The sequence below is a fragment of the Columba livia genome, chromosome 1 (genome assembly GCF_036013475.1).
Source record: "Columba livia isolate bColLiv1 breed racing homer chromosome 1, bColLiv1.pat.W.v2, whole genome shotgun sequence".
Lineage (NCBI taxonomy): Eukaryota > Metazoa > Chordata > Aves > Columbiformes > Columbidae > Columba > Columba livia.
The window spans coordinates 126,527,106-126,548,369 of record NC_088602.1 but is presented as its reverse complement, the minus strand read 5'-3'; the positions used below and the strand labels follow the sequence as shown (position 1 = coordinate 126,548,369).

General features: G+C 39.7%; 1 protein-coding gene across 17 annotated transcripts in view; it reads left to right on the top strand.

Annotated features, from left to right (window-relative positions):
- POLQ (DNA polymerase theta) overlaps positions 1-21,264 on the top strand; it is a 54,874-nt gene that overhangs the window by 19,288 nt on the left and 14,322 nt on the right. For 13 of the 17 annotated variants that reach the window (XR_010475608.1, XR_010475611.1, XM_065077440.1 and 10 more), the window contains 12 exons: positions 2,042-2,184; positions 3,647-3,851; positions 4,721-4,866; positions 7,883-8,076; positions 8,380-8,504; positions 9,904-10,147; positions 10,940-14,085; positions 15,163-15,306; positions 15,927-16,120; positions 17,543-17,783; positions 18,896-19,089; positions 20,455-20,592. Coding sequence is in view for 13 of the 17 variants with exons in the window: in XM_065077440.1 (XP_064933512.1) it covers positions 2,042-2,184; positions 3,647-3,851; positions 4,721-4,866; positions 7,883-8,076; positions 8,380-8,504; positions 9,904-10,147; positions 10,940-14,085; positions 15,163-15,306; positions 15,927-16,120; positions 17,543-17,783; positions 18,896-19,089; positions 20,455-20,592 (5,114 nt within the window). In the remaining 4 variants the exon portion in view is untranslated. Of the gene's footprint in view, positions 1-2,041; positions 2,185-3,646; positions 3,852-4,720; positions 4,867-7,882; positions 8,077-8,379; positions 8,505-9,903; positions 10,148-10,939; positions 14,086-15,162; positions 15,307-15,926; positions 16,121-17,542; positions 17,784-18,895; positions 19,090-19,666; positions 19,772-19,809; positions 19,959-20,454; positions 20,594-21,264 lie in introns of those variants that run through there. The other 4 variants (XM_065077394.1, XM_065077408.1, XR_010475623.1 and 1 more) reach the window with 3 other exon arrangements.

Here is a 21,264-nt window from a genome sequence, read left to right as displayed (position 1 = left end):
GTTTCCCCCAAGTCTTGAGCGACTGTCAGGTAATGCAGAGCCAAGTGGATACCCATCTTCTGTTAGATTTATTACGCTGAAGAGTCAAAGATTTCAGAGGGAACTGCAGGTTACATCAGAACCCAAACATGAAATGCGTGAACGTTCTTTATTGCTAAAATCAAAATAAGATTTGCTTTGACAAAACAATGCTTACAGGCAGTTTATCTTTGGTACTCTCAGCTCTGGCAAACATACACAGTCAACAGATGTCAAAAGTTTCACGCATCCTCTGAGCACGTCTTTCAGCCTGTAATTAATTTGTGTTACCATGTTTAGGTGGTTACTCATCTGTACTGCATTTGTGATAATTATTATCATAGAATCATTTCAGCTGGAAGAGACCCTCAGGATCATTGAGTCCAACCATAACCTAACCTAAATCTAGCACTAAATCATGTCCCTAAGAACCTTGTCTAAATGCCTTTTAAACACCTCCAGGGATGTTGACTCCACCACTTCCCTGGGCAGCCTGTTCCGATGCCTGACAACCCTTTCTGTGAATAATTATTTCCTAATATCCAGTCTAAACCTCCCCTGGTACAACTTGAGGCCATTTCCTCTTGTCCTATCACTTGGGAGAAGACACCAATACCCATCTCGCTACAGGGAGAAGAGACCAATACCCATCTCGCTACAACCTCCTTTCAGGTAGTTGCAGACAGCGATAATGTCTCCCCTCAGCCTCCTTTTCTCCAGGCTAAACAGCCCCAGTTCCCTCAACCGCTTCTCAGGAGCTCCAGGCCCCTCACCAGCTCCGTCGCCTTGCTCTCGACTCTCTCTGGTACCTCAAGAGAGAGTTTAATCTGCTCATTAAATTTCATTGAAGGTGTGTTTTCATTGCCTCTGAATTTGCTAATTACTGTGGCGTTACCACCGCTACAGTTTTATCATAACTTAACATTCCTACAATCTTACTAAGATACCCACTACCAAAATTACCTTGGTGTCCAGACTACATGCACTTAAATCTCCAGAATTTATCATAAATGTATCATGATATTTACCATCCAGCTAATCCAATTCTAATGCCCTCTCCTTAGTCAGAGGCAAGCTTGTCCTATGCATAATTAATTTATCCTGTGCCAACTGGCAAAGCTTCTAACTAGCTGTGTATAGGGACCTAGGGACCTAGTTTCTCTGCAATAGCTTTGTTGAAAAAAAAAATCTCCTTTGTGTGACCACTGCATTTTCCATGGGTAGTCTATTATCTCATCGAAGGAACTGGCCCATTATTTTTATTTTTGTTTCATGGCTCTGGGACCTTTTTTTGTATCACACAGAATTTCAGTAGCTAGGGATTAACTTAACAATGTCTGATAGAGAATTTTAAGGTAAGGTATATTTAGATGTACTTTGAGTGGAACCATTCACGATACTTAAGATTTTGTGTATATATGTATATTTATGCATATATGAAAATTCAGAGAATGAGTAGTTACTTAGATTAATAACTTTGGGTTTCTAAATTACTTCGGTTGATGTGTTACTTCGTTTTGTGAGTGGAAGATGGTTGACTTAACACAAACTGTTGAAGTGCTGTGCAGCTTTTATGTTTCGTTCTTGCCTTTGAGAATCTTTTCAGTTTAATGATGAAGTGCAGAAGAAAAATTGATGTCACTGTGTATTATAGTTCCAGTCAATTCCAGAACAAGAAGCGATAGCGGTTCAGCAGCAAAGCACATACAAAGAGAAGCTATGGAAACTCTCTAGCTGATTTGGCAAGACCCTGACCAGCCTAATGGAACTTTGAAGTTTGTCCTGCTCTGAGCTTTTAGTTCTTAACTATTGTGCATCTGTGGAGTTCTTACATAGCAATGGATATACACTGTTTTAAGGTTGCAAAGGTTTTATTTTTATTTTCTTTTCTAGCTTTTTCAGAAACACGTATGGTTTTCTATTCCAATAATTTGTCCTTGATGAATTGTTACTGTTACAGTGCTAAGATGCAATAGTAAAGTTGTTAATTTTTTTCTTTTTTTTTTCTTTTTCTTTCCTAAAGGTGAGAGCATTTTAGTTTGCAAGCCCTCAGAAAGATCAAAAGGAACTACTCTACTTCAAGGATCTCTCAAGCCTGTTTGCAGTTGTTTGCTTAGAAGAGAAGGTGAAGGTGTTGCTTCAAGCATGAAAAGAGCAATACTTGAGGTACAGGACATATGGAGAGCAATTAGAACTGTGCTTGCACTCTTGTAGGATTGTTTATTTGGTGATACCATCATATGTTTTCTGTGCACTTTCTTTTTCTTCTGTTTCCTCCCTTGTCAACCCAAGCAGCTTCAGAAGAATATTACTTGGTTCTGCCAGCTTGCTTCAGTATTCAGCATTTTGTTTGGTAGGTTCCAGTCTCTGCTTCCTGCAGATCAGGTTGTGAGCACAGTCAAAGAAGGGTTACTAAGTTTTGCTTTTGCATTTATATCTACTCAAACCACAGGCATAATTAAGTGTGATTCTTGAACTTCTTGTATGACCTGACAGTCTTAACTGGGATGTGCTTGGACATCCCTGATCCCAGAGACTTTGTAGACTGAATTAGGCCATAATGACATTTGTAGAACCTTATAGAGTACCTTATTTCCCTCCTAAACATATCTACCTCTTTTGCACGGAAATGACTGAAACTTTGTAAATACATTTTTGGTGAAAAAATAGATGCGATACCCCATTTGCTCTTTCTAGCCTGCTATCTTCTGTAGAGTTCCTACAGAAGTAAAAAAGGACCAAAAGGATTTTATTCCACATAGGTGAGCTTATCTCCTTTTCAAAAGTTGCTTTTGGACTTGAACTGAACTTAGACTTTTAAAATACATTTTGTTTGCTGTACTGCTTCTACTATCTTTTGTGAAAAGTGCTGTGATACTTAGCACTTAGTTGTGTTTCCATAGGTTTTGAATTTTTAGCAGACCCATGGAATTTCTAAATGCATTTTTTCTACATCAGAGCTATCTAAAAGATGGGGATTCTTTTCTGGTGATGTTGCTTTATGACATGGAAAAGAAATCCATTGAAACCATGAAAGAAAGTTTTTACTTAAACACCCTTCTATCTCAAGGAAGACACATGCATGGAAATGACTCACAAGGAGAAAGCAGTTATGTGAAAAATGAAAAACAAAATCGAAGTGAAAAAAAATCACTCTCAATCAGGAAAACAATGATGGGGTGTAGCATTCACATTTATTAGGAGAAAACTTCAGTATGCCAAAGAGCCTTACAAGAAGTCCTCCTCTCTGGTTTGCTTTTTGTCTTTAGAAAATTACTTTTTGTGTTCTAACCCTTTGAAAAGTATTTCACAGTGTTGGCTAAGCAAAAACCCTAGGGCTAATCTCAAATCTAAATTGCTACTATGTGTATGCCTGCTATCAAAATGAGATTTTATAATTCATTCTTTCCCGTAGATTAGTTCTCTTACTTCTACCGAAGGTGTCTGGCTTCTTGCAAAGAAAAAGCCTTAAAGGTTGGCAGCTGTGGCAGTTGCTTTGCCTTGTGTTCCCCTCTCGTACTGCTTCTTTAAAACTTAGATATCTGATGGATCAGTCTCTTTGACTCTCTGATCTGACTTCCATCCTATTGCTTCTCTGGCAGTATGAGCAAGTAGTTTTCTTCAACAGATCATAGTGGGGGGAGTGGCCAACACCCCAGATGATGTGCAGACCTACGCTTCTTGCACTCTTCTTGCATCCAGCTTGAAAGCAAGCAAATGCGGAAACGAGAGAACACAAGACAAAGCACAGACCGGACCTATCGAGGCTTGTGTGACGTGGCTGCTGGAAAATGAATTCATTCAGGTTCTGGACTCTGGCAATGATATGAAAGGTAACACTGGTGTTCTTCCCAGTAAGGGCAGTTAGCAGTTTTGAATCAGTAAACCTTCTGCAGCTCGCTAGATGTTTAATGTAACTTTAAAATGAGGACCTCTGTTCATTTTTGTTTTTATTTTAAAGAACCACGTGTATCAATAATTTTTTTTAGCTTTTTGGAGAGTGTCTTTATACCTCGTTTAACATTTTTGCATGCATGTGTTCTTGAAAGGCCTCTCTCTGCACCTCTAACACTGATGCATCCTAGTCTACAAATTCCCAAAATATCTTGAAAGAAAGCATACTTTTACTACAGGATTTGTGAAAATTATAGACTATGATTTTTGTCTTTCTGACGAGTACATGCTAAGAGAGTACAAGTCTCTTCTAGAACTGCTAAGTGTCCATGGTTGCACTTTTTCCTGATTTTGGCTATTTTCTTAAAATGGCTAAGGATGAGACTCTTACAGTAAGAGTAAGAATCCCCATTACAGGTTATTTGGTATCTCTTTTTAAAGAAAAGATTATAGGAGATATTTGGTGTTCCGAAGAAAGAAATACTCAAAATGTTAACTGCTAAGTGGGATGGCAGATGGGATTCCAGTGATTTTTGTTCAAATAACTGTCACAACTCATAGTCTGAGTAGTTAGAGGGATCCAAGCTTGTGATCTGGCCTCTGAAAAAGGCCAGTTTAGACCTAGACAAGTCTAAACCTTTTATTGTTTCCATTTTCCTGTCTTCAGAATGGAGAAATGTGCCATTTCTTCTTGAAAAAGGAGATAGGAAAGTTAGTAGAATTTATATCTGTAAAATACTATGCAATCTGAAAATGAGGTATAAACTTGCACTTAAATGTTTGTGGGTTATGTTTTGTTTTTTCTTAGCAGCAAAGGTTTATCATCCAACGCATCTTGGCTCAGCTACTCTTTCCTCTTCTCTTTCACCAACTGAAGCCATGGAAATCTTTGCTGACCTGCAGCGAGCTATGAAAAGCTTTGTTCTGGAGAATGATCTGCATATCGTCTATTTGGTAGGTTCTCATTCTGTGTTTTGTGTTTTGTACTGCCAAAACTATGGAAAGGAGAGAAAGTACAATGCAGATTTCTTGAGGGCTCTATGAACATAGGGTTTTTTTTTTGTGCTTTGCTTAGCTCATCCTTCATGAAGAAGTTTAATTGAATGTTCTTCAGAACTAGTCTGTTCCCATAGTGTCTATTGTGTAGATGGGTGTCGTGTGTCTGTCTAAGCCCATTGTGGTCACTCCTGAGTTCATAAGGTTTCTGAACTTTGTAAGTTGCAGGAGTAGGATAATGGTAATTTTTTCTGAGACACTTAATGAAATTAATTGGGGTTTTTTGTATGTTTGGGATCAGCAGGCTGCACCTCAGATTACTTTTGGAGACTCAGAAAGCTTTTGTGGTTTTAGCATCTATTTTGCCTACAAAAAAGCCTCAGAGAACAACACTGCTTTCTTCCTATGTGTGGGCCTTTCTTCAGTTCAGTAACAGTGAAATTTATCTCTGTTTTAGTTTACTTGCCTGGTCATGCTGCCAGGGCTAAAGGAAGGAGTGTGCTAAATCTTTTGACGGGAAGGTGTATCAAAGTTTATCATGATTTATGTGCACATACACTTAAAAAGCTAAGCAGTGCTATTTAGGGCTTTTGGAGAGGAGGCCATAAACCTGTGAAGATTAGTGAGGAAACAAGATGGAGTTGCAGTGAACATCTTAAGATCCAAGACTGCCAGAGGCCCGTCATGTGATCATCATCCCAAATTTGACAGTGGTCTTTAGCCTCCTTAAGTGTAAAGTGTATTCTCTTTACCAGGCTGATAAACCAAAGGCAAAATTTAGGTATCTTGCCTGAAAAAAAGTTCACTCAAAGGAGAATATGTTTGCAGTTACAGGAGTTGTTGAGCTAGAGGACAGGGGGTGGGAGGCAGGAGATTCAGGGTGCCTATCTCTGCTTGCTGTGTTCATTAACCTAGTTACTGGGTGATACCGATAGATTTTGTTGGATCTACTAGGGTCCCATATGTCCCCATATCTCTGTTTTACAGGACCACGTTATATTTTGTTTTGTTTCTACTAGACAAAGTGAACTGGTTTATATCATTATGCACCAGTGTATTTTTTCCCTGTTTGCATCTCCAAAACAGAAAAAAAAAAAAAAAGATTGCTTTTGTTCCTAGTCTGGGGTAGGGACAGTGATGACGAGAGGTAGATATAGATATAGATATTTTTGTTTTTACACTTTACATTGTAGTTGCTGCACCTTGTCTAATACACTGTTGAACAAAATGTTCTTATCTTCCATTAAGCTACCCTAAAATACTTTCTTGCAAGTCAGTTAGTTTTCAAGGCTGAAGGTTTGTTTAGTTTTGATGGTGTTTGTTTGTTTTTATTTAATTTTAAAGAACAGTTCTCCATGTGTTCCTTATGGGTTACAGGGAAATTATCTGCTATCATGCTATTTAATTTTCTTAGGCTTGAATTTTTTACTTATACCAATATGAGACTGAATTCGAAAACCTCATATTTTAGAAAAACTGATAAAAACAAATTTGCTAGGCTAGGAAAAGAGGTTTTTTTAAAGAAAAAAAACAAAAAATGCCATAACAAAAAAACATAAGACAATCCTCCACATTAATAACTCTTGTTCTTCTCAGCATCTGATATTCTGTGTTATGTTAAATGCTCTCCAACAACTGCTAGTTATTTTAAAGTAATTAATCTTGTAGTATATCCATACAGATATGAAGACATTTTGTCTCCTCATAGTGAAACTGACTCTGTGCTGACTGAACAATAACAGAATTGGTTTTCTGTCTAAAAGTATGTGAATGCTTTGGATGGCTTTTTTATTAGTGTTAATAAAAGCTGAGATTTCTTGTACTTCAGGTAAATGAAAGCTTCAGCAATTTCTAGCAAAATCTGTGTTCTGTCCTACTTTGTCAGATGATGGCAGTGGTTAGTGTGGTTGCTAGTGGTTTTAAGAGGTTGATAGATATCTGTTAGTTTTGTTAAAAAAAGAATAACGTTTTGTTTTGTTAAAGGAGAATAAAGATGCAGCTTAAAAATCTTCTAGTGACTTGGATTTAGGGAGCAATCTGACAAAGAGAGCAGTGTAGGGGAAAGGGACCTGGGGGTCCTGGTGGACAGCAGGATGACCATGAGCCAGCACTGTGTCCTTGTGGCCAGGAAGGCCAATGGCATCCTGGGGTGTATTAGAAAGGGGGTGGTTAGTAGGTCGAGAGAGGTTCTCCTGCCCCTCTACTCTGCCCTGGTGAGGCCACATCTGGAATATTGTGTCCAGTTCTGGGCCCCTCAGTTCCAGAAGGACAGGGAACTGCTGGAGAGAGTCCAGCGCAGGGCAATGAAGATGATGGAATGGAGCATCTCCCTTATGAGGAAAGGCTGAGGGAGCTGGGGCTCTTTATCTTAGAGGAGACTGAGGGGTGATCTCATTAATGTTTAAAAATATGTAAAGGGTGAATGTCAGGATGATGGAGCTAGGCTCTTCTCGGTGACAAACCAATGATAGGACAAGGGGTATTGGGTTCAAACTGGAACACAAGAGGTCCCACTTAAATTTGAGAAGAAACTTCTTCTCAGTAAGGGTGACAGAGCACTGGAACAGGCTGCCCAGGGGGATTGTGGAGTCTCCTTCCCTGGAGACATTCAAAACCCGCCTGGACGGATTCCTGTGTAACCTCATCTGGGTGTTCCTGCTCTGGCATGGGGATTGGACTGGATGATCTTTCGAGGTCCCTTCCAATCCCTAACATTCTGTGATTCTGTGAAAGATTCCAAATAGTTTAATCATTAGAGTACCTATATGAGTCAGATCTCATCAGTACAAATATTTTAGAAAATCTGGTTTAAAAGAGCTTTTACTTTCTTCAGGGTGCATGGTTATGACTCAGTGCCTCTGAGGAGTGTGTAGGATGCTCTAACCACATTCCCTAGGCTGTATTTTTGTTTACCCAGAGCTCTTTTCTGTTTGTTTCTCTGAAACAGTTTTTTGCATTGTCTTATTTTCATTAGGTCACCCCAGTGTATGAGGAGTGGACCACGATTGATTGGTACCAGTTTTTCTGCTTGTGGGAGAAGCTGCCTGCCTCAATGAGACGTGTGGCTGAACTGGTGGGGATTGAAGAAGGCTTTCTGGCTCGCTCTGTAAAGGGCAAAATCATAGCTAAAACAGAGAAACAGCACAGACAAATGGCCATCCACAAAAGGTAGCCACAAATGAGTGTGAAGGTGAAAAGACTGGAGGCTATAACACATGGATTGGACAGGTTCTGTGTCTGTTTTCAGGAACTGGCTCCCTTGCTGAGACAGCTGATAGCTCAGAGAACCTAGACCTGGTCTGCTCTAAACTGAAGACAATGCTGGCACAAGATGTTTGTGCTGATATTTATGGATGCCACCTTCCATGTGCTATGCTATAGTACCATTCTGTCCTAGCTATCACAGTGCATTTTGCAGTGTGTGCTAATGTGACCTGGATGATAATTTGATTTCCATGTGTGCTTCCACAGGTTTTTCACCAGTCTTGCCCTTCTGGATTTGATCAGTGAGGTTCCCTTGAAGGATATGACAAAGAAGTATGGCTGTAGTCGTGGCCAGCTTCAATCCTTGCAGCAGTCTGCTGCCACCTATGCAGGTGAGTTGTCTGGGCAAAATACCCTGGGACTCTTAGACTAGTCTGTTTTCTTTCCTTCCATATAAAGGGGTAAGATAGCCACAGTGTGGTACTGACAACAAATAGTCTTGTAAAACCACTTCCAGCTTTATAGCTTAATCTGTGGTTCCCCCTGCTTTGAGGTGGAATCACAGAATTTGCTGTGGGAAAGGGGCCGGCTGAGTGGAATCAGGCAGTAGTGTAACATGCTGAGGTACTGAGCAGGGATGTAGTTTGTTCAGTAGTAAGCATGGAAATTAAGTACAAGTCTATTCTGAAGTTTTGCTCTATCAGGAAAGAGTACCTTTCAGTGTGGGTAAAGTTTGGGGGTTCTGAGACTTAGTGTGGCTTTCTCCTGGTTGCAAAGTTATTAGGCCAGAAAGTATAAGTTTGTAGTTTTCAAAACAGAGTGAGTAGTTTCTGGGTCATTTATCGCCAGATAATAAGAGGGCAGATATCTGTCACCTTCAACTTCCTTAAGAGGTCTGTGTGGGAGTAGAAGTAACAGCCCACCATGTGACCGAGATTTTTTTCTCTCTATTGCCTCCATTACTACATGAGTGGGCCTTCAATTTTTAAGACAGTTTTAGCTTAACTTGTGAAGCCCAATGTGTGGGTTGCAGCATGAGTCAAAGCCCCAAAAATGAAAAGGTCACGCCAACTGATGCAGAGTAGTTTAAATTAATTCTGGTAGTATAAATAACTTCTCATTGTAGCAGTTTCATAATTCTCTATTCCCAGTATTAATAATTTTCACAAAAGTAACTTGGGAAGTAAAATAACTGTTGAGAGGACATATAGCTAAGACATATGATAAAGGTTGTATTCTATAATCACTGTAAAAATAGTGAGGGATGCTATGTCTTTCAGTTATTGTCATATTCTGTAGATGCAATCTGTGAGTGAGAAACTATCTTTTCTCTGCTCTTTTCCTCCTCCCATGTGCTGTTGTGACCTTTATCGTAGGCTTTGCTACCTCCTATAATCCTCTCAGTAACTGAAGTTCTGCTCTTGTGGACATCAGTGCTGGCTTTCCTCGAAGACCTGTGGCTTCACTGCTTGTTCTGTCTTCTTCAGTGTGTTTGGTTCATAGGAATCCTGTTACAGGATATGCATGTGCATCACACTTTAAAGATCAACGTCTTTGAAAAAGCAGTGTCATTCAGAATTTCTACCTCACTGAAAAACTAGTTAATTCTAGATTAGAGTTCTGTGAGACCGGCTCCTAGTCATAATTGTAATAAACATGAGTTAGTTTCTGTAAGTAATGGGAAGGTGAGAAATGTGAAGTGAATGTCTGTTCAGATGAGGTGGGGAAATGAACCTAGCTCGGTAGAACTGAACCTGGAGTTAAGACACTGATGTAACTTCTTTGTTCCAGGAATGGTGACTGTTTTCTGTAATCGGCTGGGCTGGCACAATATGGAGCTGTTGCTCTCTCAGTTCCAGAGCCGCCTCACTTTTGGGGTTCATAGGGAGCTTTGTGACCTGGTACGAGTGTCTCTGCTGAATGCACAGCGTGCTAGGATGCTTTACAATGCTGGCTTTGTCACAGTGGCTGATCTTGCTAAAGCCAGTCCTGATGATGTGGCAACTGCTCTGAAGAATTCAGTACCATTCAAAAGGTGAGAAATCATTAAGTCCAGAAGTCAAGTAAAGGAGTTTGTTTGTTTGTAAGGTGAAGAATTACAGGATGAAACCTGTAATTAAGTATAGCCACCTTTTGGGACTTGATGCTGAATGTTAGCTAGAAATAACATGTGGGTCTCTCTGACTGATCACAGTCATTCCATGATTATATTGAAATTAATAGAAGCATATTTTCTTTGCAGTATAGGTTTGTGAGACCTAAAATTTCTTCTTGTTCCTCTTTTCAATGCACTATTTAGTCCTGGGTGAATTGTTAATGCTTTCTGGAGACCTCTTGCTGCCTCTAGAAGGCAGCTCCACCATATAATCAAACAAGTTGATGGTTTATTACTGTACATCATTTGAGATTCTCTGGTTATTTTCACGTTAGTGCAATGACTTGATCAAGTACCTGTAGGACTGTGCCATGACACCTGTTTGGTTCATGCTTCTGAAGTTTTTGTTCTTTGAAAAACAGTGCATGGAGCAGGATTGGTTCAGGCCTGGATCTTGCCCTAGTAGAGAGCTGCGACTCAACTGGGCTATGTTTAGACACAGAAGCCTGGGAATGCTTCTGGGGTGTGCAGCCAGTAACCTCGACATCAATTCACATGTAGAAAACTGAAACAGTTATTTCCTATCAAGTGCATTATATTTTGGATATAGTGCTTCTGTGAAGCTGGGAAGCTGTGAAGCTAATTGAAAGGGGAACAGAGTAGTGCCAGGTCCTTGTGTTGTTTGTTATATTCTGTGTGAATGTTTACGTATGTCCTTTGCCTTTCCTGTAGTGTTCGTAAGGCTGTGGATGAAGACGAAGAGTCAGCAGAGGAGCGTCGGGCTGTGCGCAGCATCTGGATGGCTGGAATGAAAGGCTTAACAGAAAGAGAAGCAGCTTCCCTCATTGTGGAAGAAGCCAGAAGACTTCTCCAGCAGGATCTGGCGCTGATGGGAGTGCAGTGGAACCCAGAGTCTTTTCTCGAATCCGATACATCCTCTATGATGAGCAGAGAGTCAGAACTGGAAGACAGACTACATAGGTCTTCCGAGTCTTCTAGGGCGTTAAGCAAAAAAGGGTGCGGAGTTCAACATTGTAATGGCCTTGGCTCTCAGACTGGAAACTTATCAAATATTAAAAAGGGATATAAAAGGCGACTAAGCAGTAGTACAGAAAACTCCAGATTTGAGAGTGAAGTCCCAGGCGGGAGACAGGCTCGATCAGAGGAAGGCAATGATGATATTGTGTGCAGTCCTAGGAAACGGCTAAATGTGTGCAGAAATAATGAAAATGTAGAAGGAATTTCTCTGGTCAAAACCAAGATGGATTCTAGGAGAGCAATTCTAGAACCTTCTACTGAACAAGGGAAAACACCAACATTGAGAACATATTTTTCAGCCTCTAGATTGCTAAAAAGTATGGACATGCATTTAAACCGGACTAGGAACAAAAATACTGCTTCAAAACTACAGAGGTCACTTCTTGAAGATTCAAATACGCTTAGTGTAGACATACAAAAGCCTCCCGCTTTCCACCCCACGATCTCTAAAGAGAATTCTTTTTCAGACCAAAATAATAAGGAATTTATGGTAACAGGGTCTGTAACTCATCAAATCTCAAATTCTGTACAGATGGGGGCAATTACTCTTGGGAAGAAAGATAAAATGGAAGGATTATTTACAGAGTCTACCAGCAGTAATGAAGGCATGCCTCAGGGGAGACCATGTTTTCAGGCACCTGTTACATTGCGGGGTATTCCACACACTGATGTGGAGACACGTAATATTGTAGAAAGTCTAGTGATACCTGCTAATGTTAGGACACAGAGAAATGAAAATAGGGACGATAAGCAGAGTAAAATAAATAAAATGCGAACAGAAGCGAGCTGTGCTGAGGTGATGATTGGTAAGAAGCAGATGGCTTTAGATGCAGATCAGCGTAACGTGACAGCCAGCTGCTCTGGAAATGAACATGTTCATAGTGGCAGCAGGGTACAGAAGCCTGTGCGTTTTTGTCCTGGTGAGGATAAACCCTGCCATATTCAAATTCAGAATGGTGGCAAAAATGGTAGCGAAGAGTCCAATGGAATATCGTTACAAGCTGAAGCACTGCAGAAAGCCAACAGTCATCCTAAAGATTTTCTGAAAAACTCTCTGATGAAATCCAGAGGTGTTCATGATGCAGGTGATGTTCAGGATAGTCCATCCTCTGATCTGTTTTCTGACTTTGAAGACAGCTTCCAGTTGGATACTCAAACTGAGATGATAATAAAACAGGAGGGAGCAGCTGGAATCACAGGACAGCAGGGAATGCAAAGTTCAAAGCTGGCAGTGATCCCACGGCAGGAGATCTGCAAGAAACTAAGCACTTCACGGACTGAGAATGCTACTGATGAAAGGCTGGCTGCAACAGTTAGGAAACTGGGCTTTTCAAGTCTTATCACGACAAATAACATTACAAAAAACACAGCTCAGCACTGCAGTAATAATGTTTTGGAGTCTGGAGGCCTTAATTTACAGCCCGTAACAAAGGAAATAGATTCTGCACCTTACCTTAAAGAAAGCGATTTCTCAGTGACTGACTCGCAGCTACACAGTTTTCTACGAGATTACCACACCCAAAATGCAGTGAAAGGGGAGACTGTGTCTAAAGACCTTGATAAAGCAACCTCCCCTTTTGGTAGGGAGCACATTGTACAAATAGAATGCCACCCTGTCCCTGAAACAAGCCTGAATATGAGTGATAGCTTGCTGTTTGATGATAGCTTCAGTAATATCAGCGACCTTGAAGCTGTTCACATTACGGAAGCTGACAGAAAGGAACCTGTGGAGAAGCAAGGGGTTTTGGTTTCTCCAGAACATCTTTTGCAGGACCTAAGGCCTGTTCAGAATAAGTGTGATGTCAGTGGCAATCAGAAGGAGCATGAAGACTGTGCACAGGGTAACAATGTATCTCTAGCATTCTCAGAACTAATAGCTGAAGTTTTAGATCATGCAAACTCCCCGTCTTTTCTGGAAGGTCTTCCTTCTACATTTGACCGTCAGTCAGGATTAAGAAACCCAGTGATGTGTAACAATGACCCCAGATCAAAGGATTTGGTAGCAGATAAAGGTGAAAAGCTCCAGAGAAGCCAGAAAGCTTTAGACAAGAAAACCCATCCAGTGGTGTGGACTGACCCCTCATTTGAACTAAGCCCAGGATTGCAGGATGTATTAGACAAATGGCATAGTCCCTCAGGTATTGAACCAGTTTCAGTAAGCTCCTGTTTGAAAGAAAAGTTGGTTGCTCCTATTACCAATCAAGAGCCAGATCCAGTTTTTGAATCTGATCGTTGTCATCCGGAGCCTTTGCCCACTTGCCAGGATTTAAAAAGCTATTTCAAGGTTAAAGAAAACAAGCCAGAAGACTCGGATTTTCAGAAAACAGACTGCATTGCACTTCCACTCAAGGGAAGCAACAGAACATCCTGTCCTTCACCAGATAGTAATAATGCGTCTATTCCTCCAACACCCCCAAAAAAGGTTTTTCCCAAAAGTTCTGTTTCTCTCTCTGTGAAATCTTTAAGGAAGAGACAGGTTGCCTGCATGGATGAAGGGCAGCTGATTCAGCCACAGCAGAATAGCGAGGGCAATGCAGAGCAGCAGGTAAAAACACTCCAAGTCAGTCCTGGGATTGTAGAGCAAATTGAGGCTGATGAGATGAAAGATGATTCCACTATAGACCAAGGCTTTTCACTGCAGCTATCTCAGGATCTTTCTCCACTTGTTCCCTTAAGCGATGAAAGTTTCACTATTATTGATGTAGCAAGTGACAAAGCACTTTTCCAGACTTTCCTTGCAGAATGGAAGGAGAAAAGCAGATTCTCCATCTCAGTGGCGTGTGAAAGAACAAGACGTCTTTTATCTCCCAAATCAACGATTGGTGGCAAATTCAAAAAAGGTCAGTTCTGTGTACCAGCTCATAGTTTTGTGAGCAGCGGGGTGGCATCTTCAGGTTAAAGCAGGAGTGGAGAATGAAAGGGTTTGCAAAAAGGAGCAAAATTAACTGATATTCATTGAATATTGTTAGTCTCAGTAAACCAAAGGAGCTGAATGTTAGTAAAAGATAGAATTGGTGTCAAGTGTTTCATTGATAGGTCTTTGGTGACAGTAATGAAGTGTTTAGCAGCTTGTTTCTGTTTGAGAGCATCTAAATATTCTTAACATTTCATTGTGTATACAATTTTGAAATGGATCTGTGTTGTGCAGTCCCTTTCTCATGTATCTTTTCATGTCGTAAGCAAGTTTTAGTATATTTTAGAATGAGTAATGTATTTGACAGTAAATTGTACAGATTGTTCATGGTCTCCACCGAGCAGTGTTACTTCTGGGTTTGCCTCTGAACCAAGGTTAAATATTTTTGAGTTTGCAAAAAGTAAACTTTGTTCAATATATGCATCTGCAAAATTTGGATTAGTCTCTGGATTGTTGCAATATTGCTTCATTTTTTTTTTCCACAGACATATTCTTATGCTGCAGTTTGCTGCTGCTGTATAAACATACTCTTCCTTTAAAAAAACAAGATTAAGCAGTTAGATTCTTTGTTGTCATATTTCCATAACAACAACAAAATTTCTTTACTGTCAAAATATATTTTTGGCAGATAAATGTAAATGTTTTTCAGAGTGAAAGGAGGGAATGTATTTCTGTCTCAACTCTTGAAGAGGTTGCTAGGAAAGGCCAGAGTTTTGCAGGGATGCTGTATGGGTGGTTGTTTCTGTTAAGATAAAGTTTGTTTTATTTGTTTTGGCTTTGTTTTTTTTTGTTTAGGGTTTGGTGTTTTGTGTGGTTTTTTTTTTTTTTTTTTTATTTCCCAGAAAAAGAAACACAGACTTTTCTCCCTATGGATACATTGAAGGTATATATTCACTTTTAAGAAATTTAGGATCAAATGTATGTATTTACATTTTCAGGATCCAAACTCTTCTGTATTTATGGATAGCATTTTATAATCATAACTTAAAAATTATTCCTTTAGCAAGTTCTCCTCAGTGGAAGCAAGTTAAAGATGATGGATTTCCTGTCCAAGGCTGTGAAGACATCTTGGTAGTTGGACTGGCAGTATGTTGGGGTGGAAGAGATGCCTATTATATCTCTTTGCAGCAGATACAAGACCAGACTGGTAAGTGAGCGGACAGGCTGTGCGGGGTGACATGACACTGCATTTCAATAAAGTACCTTCAGCAGACAGGCTCTTGGAAGTGTTTTGAGTGTCCCAAACCCAGCTCAGTTGTGTGATGGAGTAATTTAGTCACATTAGTCAGCAGTCTTAACGTGTTGAATACACTTGAAGACATTGCTGTGGATACATCTCTGTTACAATAAGGCCAGGCAATTGGCTCAAGCACTGGACTGCTGAGCATGTATATGGCTAAAATGTTTGCTTACTCCCATGTTCTCCTTAGCTTACTTGCTTTTCTCTTTCAACCTCTTTCAATTTTTGCTCTCCAGAACAAATCCAACACTAGAATGCTGAACATAACCCAATCACTGCACCATGGGCTTGTGACTAGTGTTTGATTCCTGGCTGCTCTTTATTTAGTAGTATAGAGACAGCATGTCACTTTTGGGAGCATTTTCTGGTTTGATAAAATGTTAATATCTGTATAGATTTGTTGTTATTTGTTCACAGTCTGACTCTAGTTTTTGTGCTTTAGGTGATTGTGTTCAAGATTTTTCTCTTGCCTTTCTTTATCACACAGTGGGTAAAAAGATGATTTTTGCTTGTGTTTCCTGGCTTAGAGATCAGTATGAGTTTGGCACCGCCACCTTTGGACAAAAACCTGTCTGTAACAGAGAGACTGTATCATCTGCAGCTGCACCTACAGAAGCCCAAGCAGGAGCGCTCACTTATCATGTATAACTTCATTCAGCATTACAAGACTCTGGTGATGGCTTGTGGAATCTCCTTGGAAGGAAATTTTGAGGATCCAAAGGTCTGCAGGATTAAGAAATTTAGTTTGGGTAAAACTACTAGTTTAAACACACCACTGTAAAGACAGAAATACCTCCTGTTGCTTCCCCTCTGTTATTTAGATTTGAATATGCACATCAGTCAAGGGGTTTAGTGAAATTTCCTTCCAGTGGGAAATCTAGAAGAGTATGTAGAGAAGACTTCTTTTGCTATGTGTGTTCATACCTTGGGCGGGGAGGTTGAGGTTAAATCTCTCCCCTGTCCCAGTGGACAGGGCTGAACTCTTGTTTTGTTGCAATAACAACCCTGGGAATGAAATGGCAGGAGCACTTCTAAAGTGGCCAGATTATTGATTTTAAGAGCAGAGGACTTCATAAGCAAAAGATTTATCCACTGTGTATATAGGAACACCTTGCTACCACTATTTTCCCCAAAACAAAACCCACATGTAATTTCAAAAAGTTTGGGTACCATTTGTATCTCTAATGAAACACTAGAAAGACACAAAAGCAGCTGCTTTTCCTTGTTAGGAAAAGCTCTAGATGCATAGAAGTTTCTGGGGTTGATTTTTTTAAAGCTTGCATCACACATGGGCTGAACAGCATCATGGCAATATGAAAGTCTGCAAGTAAGCAGTTAAGGTGTTCAACACAAGGACAAACTTAGTTTTTTATACCAATACATAGTTTTAGGACAAAATTTAAGAGCAATAAAAGTAGCACCTTTCCACGCACAGTTCTATATATTAAATGGAGTCATACTCATATTTTTCCATTTTAGTGATGCAATGAATATATACATATACACATATGTTCTCCCCCCGCCCCCCATAGATATACATGTGGTTTTTACCTTCTGTTTGCATGGCAGAGACAAGGTAGAAACCTGTGTTTCATCCTATTTTGACACAAAAAATTGAAATATAGCTATAAGGAAAATTGCTTTGAAGACAGTGGGAGGTACGAGGCTCACCGTGAATAAAATTTGCCTTGCAGAATTCTTGGTACTAGTGCTGATGTGCAAAAAAACAGGAGAGCTCAGCTTGACTAATATTCTAGATCAATAGCAAGTTCTGATTTTTACAAACTCTGTTTTCAGATTAAACATGTTTTGATCCTGATTTTAATATTTAATGCCCTTTGTGTTAGGCTTCAATAAATGAATAAGTTTGAGGACAACACTTCTAGATGTGTTCAGTTGACAAAGGATAAGGTTTTCAAATGTGTAGAATTAACTTTGAGTTAGAATGAAGCTTTTCAACAACTCATGCCCTCTTGAAGGTTTTATCCGAAATCATGTAACTTTTCCACAAATTACTCCAATGTGCCTGCCAAAGCAAGAAAAATAATCTGCACTACAACTTTGCATTAACCCCCAGCTAAATATTTATGTAGTATTATGAGTAAAATGGAAAAAAGGTCTCATGGAGGTCTCCCTTTTTAAGGTTGCTTGTTGGCTGCTTGATTCTGACTCCAAGGAACGTACCCTTCACAACATGGTGACGAACTTTCTCCCCAACGAGCTGCCTCTGCTGGAAGGGGTAGGCACCGGCCAAGGGGTGCAGAGCCTGGGGCTTAGCGCCAGCCGAGATCATTCTGGGCGGTACAGAGCAGCAATAGAGTCTGTGCTTGTCTTCAGTGTCATGAACCAACTCCATAATGAATTGCAGAAGGAAAACCTGGCAGGTAAACAGAGCTCCTCCACTTGGGAGCAAAGAGGGCAGGTAAAGGTATCTGTGCTACCACAGGCTGAATGATCAGTGGAGAAGAGAGATTTGGAAGTTCTTACTTAAGTATATTCTGCGGCAAAATGTTCATTTGTTAAGAGAGAGAACTTGCCTTGGAAGTACGTTTCTTTTGTCAAAAAAAAACCTTCAACAAAACAAATCCCAAATATCTACCAGTTCCCTTGGTTAGGGCAATAGCAGAGTCTATTTTAAGTCTCTGAATCAAGCAGATCTCTACCACCCAGGTGAGGAGCCCAGGCATTCTGAGGCAACTTGTGGATCTGTCTGTGATTTCTCATTAATATTTTCAGAAGCATTTGCATTTCCTTGTCAGAAGAAATTCCTAAAATCCTCAGATGTTTTCTGAAGGAGATTTCTTGCTCTTTGGCCTGCCCATATAGCTTTCTTTGCCATGTATGTGTTTTGTCCATGAACCTTTTGTGATCCCATAGTGAACGATGCAGAAAGTTTACGCTAATTTTTTGCTGAATGCTTGTCTCTGTGTAAAAACAAGCAAACAACCCCCCCCCTCAAAAGCATGTATCTACTTGTGGGCTTTCTGATTGTTTCCCCTAAATTGTATCCAAAGCCTAAGAGTACGATCCATTCTCATTGAAGTCTTTTATTCTGAGTTTACCACGTAAGTTATGATTGTGACAACTAAATCTTAGAACATTTTTAAAAGATGTAGGTGGTGGAATGAAAGTGTATCAAGTTAGAAAGCTTTACATTAAGCATGTCTGCGATTTATAAAATGTTGACACATAAAGAAACATGTATTTCTTAGAAAAAAATAAATTTGACAGAAGTTGTTATTGTCTTAAATACTTTTGTGATTAAAAGTTCTGGATACTTCTTATTATGAAATATTTCTTACTATGAAATATTCCAGAGACAGAAGTATTTAGGCTAAGTCTATTTTAATATATTTCAGTGTGTCAGGACATCCAAGATTTTAAAAACTGAAGATTCCCCATGTTTTGTTTTTTTTTTTTTAATGAGTCTGTTGTTTTGCAGTTGATCTGTTTTTGATGTTTGAAAAGTTTTTCTTGGGGTTTGTACTTACTACAGATGTATTTTCTAAAGTGGAGATGCCCAGCCATTATTGCTTGGCTCTGCTGGAGCTGAATGGCATTGGTTTTAGCACAACAGCCTATGAAACGCAGAAACAGGTCATGCAAGCTAAACTGAGCGAGATTGAGACCAAGGCGTATCAGCTGGCTGGCCACAGCTTCTCCTTGACCAGCCCTGATGACATTGCAGAGGTAGGTGAGGGTAAGAGGGGGAGAACCTTATCAGAACTTACCTTCAAGAGGCTTTTGCTTAGGCTTAAGAAAAAACCTTCTTGGGCAGATAGCCTATGAAGAAGGACTAAATGCAGACTGGACTTAGATCAGAGTTGATTTGTCTTTACACTCATGAGCTTGCTGCCTGGAAAGTGCTGTGCATCTTCTGTTTCTGCTAACTTTAGCAGAAATAAAGAAGGTAGGAGTGGAAATAAGCATGCTAGAAATAAAAACCACATGAAAATAAGCATGTTGTTTGTATAGGACCTTGGCTTCTCATAGTGCATGAGATGATCTGCCAGTTACATGGGTTTTGGAATATTTTGGATGATCGGTGTGGGCCTAGAGAAGCTTTTTTGCGATATCAGTATTCTGCACGTGAGATGTGATGTGATACCATGTAGGCTGAGCCTAAGAATAGTTGTACTGAATAAGTTGCGTTGTTACCCCTAGAGAGGCGTGAAAGAGGAGGAAACATTGCTTTCAAAGTTTTGAATCAACTAATGTCTGTTTTTAAGAACCAATACAGAACTGATCCAATTTCACTCTGCTTCAGGGAAGGGGGAAGGAAAGTTTTTTCTGAAGTACTCTTCTCTGAACTACAGAAACTTGTTTCTCATGTGGAAATTTTGTTAGGAATCGTGTAAAGTATCTCGTATAGGTTAGTAAAGCTTTACTCTTCTGATTTTGTGTCAGTAGAATTTTTGTGTTACAAAAACGTGCAAGGGAAAAAGCTTCTATTCCCTTCTGCCAGCTGTGAAGTGGAACACAATAGCTTCTAATTAGTGTATAATGCCACACAGAAACATAGAATGAAAAATGAAGAACAATGTTCTGTCTGTCAACAAGTAAGCATATACTTAATTTTCCAGTTCTTGGCAATTTTTTAGAAAAACTAATATTCTGGCTGTTCTATTACATAAAAGGTATTTGTGACCACCTCCTCCTATGCCATTCATGTTGCTCAGAAGTCTTCTCTCTGCTAACGCTTCATTTTTCTCGCCAATGTTCTTCCCACTTCTAGTCATCTTAACTCCACGTTTTATTACAGTTGGCTGTCAGCAGTAACCTCACTTATTGGATGGAGTTAATTACCTTTTCTAAAAACATACCTCTGAACTCAAACATATAGTGTTCAGAAAATGAGATTTTAGATTGCATTTTGTAGTTAATTAAAAGAAGGAGGAATGACTTTGATAGCAGAGATCTTTAATCAGCTTTTTAATTACCTGAAGCATTTGTACTATCCTTTGGTTGGAACAAGCTGTTTAAGTGCTCATTTGCTTTTTGTTTTCTCCTGGGAGTAGCATGCAGAAACTGATTTGAAATGCTGGCCTTTTTCAGGTTTTGTTCCTGGAGCTGAAGTTGCCACAAAACGGAGATGTGAAAGTTCAAGGGAACAAGAAGACTCTGGGTTATACCAGAAGATCAACTGCTAAAGGAAACAGGGTTAGGCTGAGCAAGCAATTCAGTACAACCAAGGTACAGTAAAGCCTGGTTATAGTCTGGAAGTCACTGTAAAAATAACTCCCTCTTATTTCACACGCCTGCTGCTTGGATACATTGAAGTTGGGTATGCTGACTTAAATGAAGGTAAATTTTAACTGCCTTTTTGCTCCTCTAGTTACCACTGGAAATTCAAACTGGATTCTGCCTTCTCTGTTAGCAGAGTTATTAACTCCTCCTACTCTGCTGAAGCCTGAGTATGGTGAGGACATGACTATAAATAGCAGGCTTCAATAAGAATAAATCAGGCAGAAGTTGATTTCCCAAACCACATGTAAGACCAAAATAGCACAATAATTTTGTAAAGTCAAGAGTAGAAGAATTTTTCAACATCAACGTGAAAGTTACTTAAATACCATAGTGATTAAATACAATATTTTCCCTGCCTGGTACTGCCGTCTCTGTATTTTGTGCTTCAAAGAATTTGTCTTCAGAATGGCTGGTCTGATGGCTTCTCAAATTTAGTATATCAAAACTTGTATATATGTGAAGGCTATTGACATGCTTGCCAGTTGATTAATATTGTGGAGCTGCATGTAATACCAACCGCTGCAGGCTAATGGCTGCTCTTGCCAGATAAGTGATACTAGCAGATATATATGTTCTTTCTTTCAGGACTCATTAATCTGTGTTGTTTTCTTAGTTTCC